Consider the following 8,013-nt stretch of genomic DNA (forward strand, 5'->3'; position numbering starts at 1 on the left):
TGGAGACTTTTATCTCCCTCACCAACATTAAACATCTGCTATCTGAGCAGCTAACCGATCGCTGCAGCTGTACATAGTCCACCGATAAATAGCCCACCCAATTTACCTACCTCATCCCCATAATGTTTTTATTTATTTACTTTTCTGCTCTTTTGCACACCAGTATCTCTACCTGCACATGACCATCTGATCATTTATCACTCCAGTGTTAATCTGCAAAATTGTAATTATTCGCCTACCTCCTCATGCCTTTTGCACGCAATGTATATAGACTATTTTTTTCTACTGTGTTATTGATTTGTTTGTTTACTCCATGTGTAACTCTGTGCTCTCTGTTCACACTGCTATGCTTTATCTTGGCCAGGTCACAGTTGTAAATGAGAACTTGTTCTCAACTCGCCTACCTGGTTAAATAAAGGTGAAATATTTTTAAAAAATATTTAAAAAATAAAAACACAGATCATGGTAAGCTAAAAAGGAAGTCCTACATTCAATGTATGTAGACTTTTCAAATAGTAAAATATTTGAATGACTTCATGATGGCAATTTAAATTTAATACAGATGTCTATATTTAGCCTTATCACAGACCTCCCAGACAAGAACTCCTTGACATTTGAACTTTGGACAGGTTTAATCTCGTCGCAATGTGTGTAAAATGTGTTTCCCCCACCTTAAACATGGCGTGGTGTGTACACTGTGTAAGCACTCCACACAACTTGACAGAGTCTATTTTTAGAACTATGAAGTTTCCATTTATACTGCTGTGCTGTGTCACCTGGCTGTCAGCAGAACAACAGGAAGTGATGGGGAATAAAAAAGAGCGGTAGAATGGAACACTATGGTCCTCCTAGTGGACAATCTGTGCCAATGCAGCTCACTGTAGTGACGTCTTCTGGTTTCGCTACCGCAGCCAACTTGCACACAGAGTAATCAGTAGTACTTAGTGTCATGTTTCCCTTGGTGATGTTTTACTGTAGGATCAGTATGTTTTTGTCAAGATATTATGCCCTTTTTGTCTGTGTAATATACTGTACCTTTTGTTAGTGTTTGTTGAAAGAGAAAGGAAGATATGAAAAAGCCAGGAATGAAAATTGCCCTCCCTGTAGCTGTGAAATGCTGCCTGGGAAGAAGAGATGACAGTACACATCAAACACAGTATTACATCAAACACCTTGGATGCTCTGACTAACTAACAGCCTGCATTTGTTTCTCTTCTCCTCCCTGCAGTAAACGAGATCATAAGGAAGGATCTGACCGGCGTGCAGGCCAGAGGTCAGACATAGACGACAGAACACAGGAAGTGGACAGCTGCAGCTCACTCTTCGTTGCCATGAGAACCTCTTCTTCTTCCCTGTGTGTCCATCTCCATATAAACCCTACAGTGTATCAACCCCAGCCACCAGCAGTTTGGCTGCTCTGTCCGTTTCCTTCAAATAACTGTTTCTCAGCTAAAATATTCTCTGCCTTTTACTCAACGCCAAAGAATGTTCTGCCAAAGACAATTTTCTTAGTTTTCAGGCCCAAAAGAAACTAGATTGTGCCTTGTTTTATTACTAGTTAGGTTTATCGGATTCAAATGGATGTTTTTCTGTACAATAAATAAGAGAGGGTGAAAATTCCTAAACAAGTCACAATCATGGCAGTCGCTGTAACATTACTGGTTGTTAAACCAATATGCAGTGGTGGAAAAAGTCCCCAATTGTCATACTTGAGTAAAAGTAAAGATACTGTATGTTAATAGAAAATGACTTGAGTAAAAGTGAAAGTCACCCAGTAAAATACTACTTGAGTAAAAGTAAAAATGATTTAATTTTAAATACAGTATCAAAAGTAAATGTAATTGCTAAAATATACTTCAGTACCAAAAATAAAAGTGTAAATAATAATTTTAAAATCCTTATGTTAAGCAATAGAGATGTAACAATTTTCTTGTTTTTTATTTTATTTACGGATATCCAGACATAATTTACAAAAGAAGCATGTGTTTTTAGTGAGTCTCTTTATAAGTATGTGAATTGGACCATTTTCCTGTCCTGTTAAGCATTCAAAATGTAACGAGTACTTTTGGGTGTCTTGGAAAATGTATGTAATTAAAAGTACATTATTTTCTTTAGAAATGTAGTGAAGTAAAAGTCAGTTGTCAAAAATATAAAAAGTAAAGTACAGATACCCCCCAAAAACTACTGAAGTAGTACTTTAAAGTATGTTTACTTAAGTACTTTGCACCGCTGCCTATATGCAAACCTTTAAAATAATTTTAACTCTCTTACCCATCTTGTTGACAATTCTACCAATGACACCATTCATAAAATATGCCAACATGTCAATATTTCACTGTGATATGTGTATTATTTGATACAATTTTAGCTTACTTTGATCATCTCATCTCGCTACTCTAAAGGAGACGAACACTGCCATGCTAATAACCAAATAAATATTGTCTTGTAATTTCACCTCTCCATATTTTTTATTTTCTTGTCTACATGTTTTTGTGTTCTATGTTGTTATGTACCAATTCGGCACAACACATGAAGTTCCCTCCCAGGAAATAATTGGAACGTTATATGCACTGTTTAGTAGGGGAATATTTGTGTATGTATATTCTTACATGGTGTGTTGTCTTTATTCCATCGTTTATATGTTTTCCTCATTGTGTTTGGGTCATGTGATGAACTTAATGTAACTAAAATGTTTATTACAGTATAAGCAGTGGATTGGCCAGATGCCTCATCTGGGCCAGTGATTATACTGCTTAGAGAAAAGTATTTCATCTTTCTCAATGAATTATTGGATATTGAATTAGTCTCAAAAGGCTTATATTCAAAGAATGATATGCTAAATCCTTACACAGGTAAAGATCAGGGGGAAATGCAATTACAAAATTAGCAGGTTCTGAAGATGTCTAAGCAGGCAATGTTTTGAGTGTTGCATGTCTACAATGCATCTGACTACATTCAGGTCTTAAAGGGATAGTCTTTCTATGCTTGCTAATGAGTGCCCAATTTATTAGTAGCCTATATGATTGTAACATTTATCCAAATCTGCTGCATGTTTGGTTGCAACAGAGCAAAATGTTAATAATATGTGTATAACATAGATTACAGCCTACCTATTACTATTTTGTGTAATTAATATAATTTTGAGTTTTTCCGTAATGACAATGAACAACATGCTATATAATAAGTGTCTGCCTATACAATAACATCCCAGGTATTCTTACCTGCACTGTACATACTGTGCCTTACATTTCTAAGATGAGCTATGCTTTCCTTGTTCAGTGTCACTGTCATTATACGTGTATTTGATGCACATTCAAACATGAAAAGTCTGTTTGGAGCAAAATGATTGGTGTTGCATAATAATCTATATGATTTACTGCATGTATATAGCCTAGCAACTGCTCAAAGTGCTGTTATTATTATAAGAAGGGATAGCTGAGATTGGTGCAGAAAGTAGGTGTTTTGTTACATATCAAATAAAATATGTTCAATGTTTTAAGCAGACCCCCCCCCAAAAAAAAAAACACTTTACAAATAGTTTAAAAAGTTTATGCCTGACCATTGCCAAGTTATATGCCATTGCTATGATTGTACAAAGATTTAAAAGTTAATGATCCAGACTGAATCTGCCTATGTCATTTTGACTAATTTCATATGATATATTTTATATTAGTTTTTATGTGCTATGAAAAGATATAGATAGTAATAGTTAATAGCTAATATATCTGACTTTTTTAATTGAGCCATTCTCTCAATGTACAGCAAACAGTATGTTTGAAATATCCTGAATGTAAACTTTATAGCTTTCCCCTTCCTTAACTGTAAATAGATCATTGCTTACAACTGTATAAATGGTTCTGGTAGTCCTCTTTTTTTATTGGTAGTTATAGGGTATAGTAGAAAAGTATGTTTTATGAACTGCATCAGTTGTTTTCTGGCTTTCTCATTATGTTTGTTAACCCAGTGTTTTAGTAATAAGCCATATATATAGCTGTCAAAACGTTTATATTAAAAGTGATGTTGAAATTAGAGAAAGAGATTATATTTTAGTTTCAGATGTCTTACAAGGTTTATAAGCAAAGCTGTGCATCTTGAATGAACGCAGTCATATTCCACATAGTCTTTATGCTGCTTGACGATCCGTATTGTACGTTTTCTGTTCTATATCAGATGTATGTTTCCTTAACACTGTGGCATTTTCATCTCTATTTTTCCAGGCAAAACTTGTATTTTTAAACTAGCAATGAATCATAAACAAAGAATTCTACAGTTATTGTCATTTTTGTGTACAATCTTTCTGCAATTCATTTGGCATACCGTAGGTACATTTCAATACCTCAGTCATCCTTATCCAGAACATCAGTTTAAATCAGTTTCATGATTTTTATTATGTTGCTTCCTCTATTGGTTGTTGGCTAGCTACAGTAGGCATAGTCACTGATGCCTCTCTTTAGACCGTGATGGGAAAATAGAAATCAGCAGACCCTAAGAGTCCGGGACTCATACTACAGTAGGTTAAAGAAATATCTTAACCTAGGCTATAGTACCCCAACCCTCTCTCACTCCTCCCCCCTCTCCTCCTGCCTAACTAATCAATGAGGTGACCATTTCTGTTATCCTTTCTTCGTGTACATATTTTACCACAGCTTCACCTATTACAGACAAACTCAGTGACACCTCACACACATACGCACACACATTCTTGTTTAACTAAACTTGTGGGGACACACAATTCAGTCCCATTCAAAATCCTATTTTCCCTAACCCTTAACATTAACCCGAAAACCTAACCTTAAGCCTAACAGGCTGACTACACTGCTCACATCGCGTGCGCGAGGGTTGCAAAAACAAATTTAGAAATCTTTATTATTCAATTATTGCACCCACACTGCTCGCACACGCCAACGAGCGTCTGCATTGCCAAGGGCTAAAACAGAAGTCAGTTATATTTCTGATGCAGATCGTGCTGCAAGTCCTGCCTCTCCCATCTCCTCATTGGTTTATAGAAGCAGGTACCCATGTGCCATCTCCTCATTGGTTATACCCACGTGGGTGCCTGAAAGACGAATGAGGTCAGTGACGGTAATGCACCTAATTTATAAAATTTGCCAATCGCAATATAAAGTCAAGAGAAGAAAAAGCCTGGAAGGAGGAGAGATGACTAGAAACGATTTGGTTGACCGTTTTTTTGTGTGGATTAATTGGCAGAGTAGAGGACCTTGTGCATTTCAGGTAAAATAACAACTCAATGTTTATATCCCAGGACAAATTAGCTAGCAAGAGCAAGCTAGCTAAATAGGACAAATTAGCTAGCAAGTGCAAGCTAGCTAACTAAATTGCCATAAATGTGTAATGCTTTTCGACCTGTCCCCAAATTAATATAATTGGTTCAGAGTTTGTTTTGATATTTTAACCTGCGTGTCGAGACTCATGTGCCCTTTCTTTCCAAATGGGTCAATAATGAAATCAGACCGCTATAGTACTGATTGACTATGTGAGATTGATCCAGAACAAACAAATCATGAGAGCCTTAAAGTGATTGGAATTTCATTCATTACACTCTGATGTCATTACTTGACTCCGTAGACTGTAATATTATTGAGTTAGCCCTACGCAAAATTGTAAATACATCACCATTACATCACCATTACCCACATGGAAAAGAATCAAATACGAATCTTGTATGGCAGAAGAAGATTTGGACAAAAATCTAATAAGGATCTGGTAAGATTTTGTATGTTTTCATTAAATGTCAGGGGTGTATTTGTATGCCATAAGAAAGATACTATATTTGTATGCAGTGCCTTCGGAAAGTATTCAGACCCCTTGACTTTTTCCACATTCGGTTACGTTACAGCCTTATTGTAAAATTCATTTAAAAAAATTAAAAAACATCAGCAATCTACACACAATACCGCATAATGACGAAGCAAAAATAGGTTAAAAAAATTGTTGCAAGTGTATTAAAGATAAAAAAAAACAGAAATACCTTATTACCATAAGTATTCAGACCCTTTGCTATGAGACTCAAAATTGAGCTCAGGTGCACATTGTTTCCATTTATCATCCTTGAGATGTTTCTACAACGCGGCAAATTCAATTGATTGGACATGATTTGTAAAGGCACACACTTGTCTATATAAGGTCCCACAGTTGACAGTGCATGTCAGAGTAAAATCCAAGCCATGAGGTCAAAGGAATTGTCCGTAGAGCTCTGAGAGGATTGTGTCGAGGCACAGATCTGTGGAAGGGTACAGCATTGAAGGTCTGCAACATTGAAGGTCCCCAAGAACACAGTGGCCTCCATTATACTTAAATGGAAGAAGTTTGGAACCACCAAGACTCTTCCTAGAGCTAGCCACCCGGCCAAACTGAGCAATTGGGGAAAAGGGCCTTGGTCAGGGAGGTGACCAAGAACTCAATGGTCACTCTGAGAGCTCTAGAGTTCCTCTGTGGAAATGGGAGAACCTTCCAGAAGGACAAACATTTCTGCAGCACTCCACCAATCAGGCCTTTATGGTAGAGTGGTCAGACTGAAGCTACTCCTCAGTAAAAGGCACATGACAGTCCATTTGGAGTTTGCTAAAAGGCACCTAAAGACTGTCAGACCATGAGAAACAAGATTCTCTGGTCTGAAGAAACAAAGATTGAACTCTTTGACCTGAAAACCAAGCGTCACGTCTGGAGGAAACTTGGCATCATCCCTACGGTGAAGCATGGTGGTGGCAGCCTCATGCTGTGGGGATGTTTTTCAGCAGCAGGGACTGGGATACTAGTCAGGATCGAGGCAAAGATGAACAGTGCAAAGTACAGAGAGATACTTGATGAAAACCTGCTCCAGAGCGCTCAGGACCTCAGACTGGGGTGAAGGTTCACCTTCCAACAGGGCAACGACCCTGAGCACAAAGCCGGAGTGGCTTCGGCATAAGTCTCTGAATGTCCCTGAGTGGCCCAGCCAGAGCCCGGACTTGAACCTGATCAAACATTTCTGGAGATACCTGAAAATAGCTGTGCAGCAACGCTCCCCATCCAACCTGACAGAGCTTGAGAGGATCTGCAGAGAAAAATGAGAGAAACTCCCCAAATACAGGTGTGCCAAGCTTGTAGCGTCATACCCAAGAAGACTCAATCCTGTAATTGCTGCCAAAGGTGCTTCAACAAAGTACTGCGTGACGGGTCTGAATACTTATTTAAATCTCAGTTTTTGTTTTGTCATTATAGGGTATTGTGTGTAGATTGATGAGGGGAAAAAACTATTTAATCAATTTTAGAATAAGTCTGAAACGTAACAAAATGTGGAAAAAGTCAAGGGGTCTGAATACTTTCCGAAGGCACTGTATACACCGAGTGTACCAAACATTAAGAATACTTTCCTAATACTGAGATGCATCCCCCCACCTCCCTCAATTTGTTGTGGCATGTGCATTACAAAAGCGCTGCACAGGGATGCTGGCCCATGTTGGCTCCAATGCTTCTCACAGTTGTGTTAAGTTGTACACACAATACACACAGGAAACTGGTAAGCATGAAAAACCCAGCAGCGTTGCAGTTCTTGACAAAAACATGTGCGCTTGGCACCATGTTCAAAGCACTTAAATATTTTGTCTTGCCCATTCACCCTCTGAATGGCACAATACACAATCCATGTCTCAATTGTCGCAAGGCTTACAAATCCTTTATCCTGTCTCCTCCCCTTCATCTACAATGATAGAAGTGGATTTAATATCAGTAAGGGATCATAGCTTTCACCTAGATTCACCTGGCCTGCCTATGTTATGGAAAGAGCTGGTGTTCTTAATGTTTTGTATACTCAGTTTGCATTTTCATATTCAGGTATGAGTTTCCATGGTTAAGGCTGGACAGCTCCTCCTACTGAACAGTTGATTAATCTACAGCTATGCCTTTGTCTCCCATCCATGTTTTTAACCAAGCCCAGCCTATGCCTGGACTCAGCCCTTAACCATGGTGTACACCAGGGGGAGACTCGTCGAGGCCTTGTGACAGACTGTGTAT

General features: G+C 38.1%; 1 protein-coding gene across 5 annotated transcripts in view; it reads left to right on the top strand.

Moving 5' to 3' along the window:
* Positions 1-4,267, top strand: part of LOC124032204 (nuclear factor of activated T-cells, cytoplasmic 2-like) — a 50,402-nt gene extending 46,135 nt beyond the window's left edge. For all 5 annotated transcript variants that reach the window (XM_046344430.1, XM_046344431.1, XM_046344428.1 and 2 more), the window contains exon 10: positions 1,229-4,267. In XM_046344430.1, the coding sequence (XP_046200386.1) occupies positions 1,229-1,284 (56 nt within the window). In that variant the 3' untranslated portion in view covers positions 1,285-4,267. The remainder of the gene's footprint in view (positions 1-1,228) is intronic.
* The last annotated feature ends 3,746 nt before the right edge of the window (positions 4,268-8,013 follow it).

Source organism: Oncorhynchus gorbuscha, linkage group LG03 (genome assembly GCF_021184085.1).
Source record: "Oncorhynchus gorbuscha isolate QuinsamMale2020 ecotype Even-year linkage group LG03, OgorEven_v1.0, whole genome shotgun sequence".
NCBI lineage: Eukaryota > Metazoa > Chordata > Actinopteri > Salmoniformes > Salmonidae > Oncorhynchus > Oncorhynchus gorbuscha.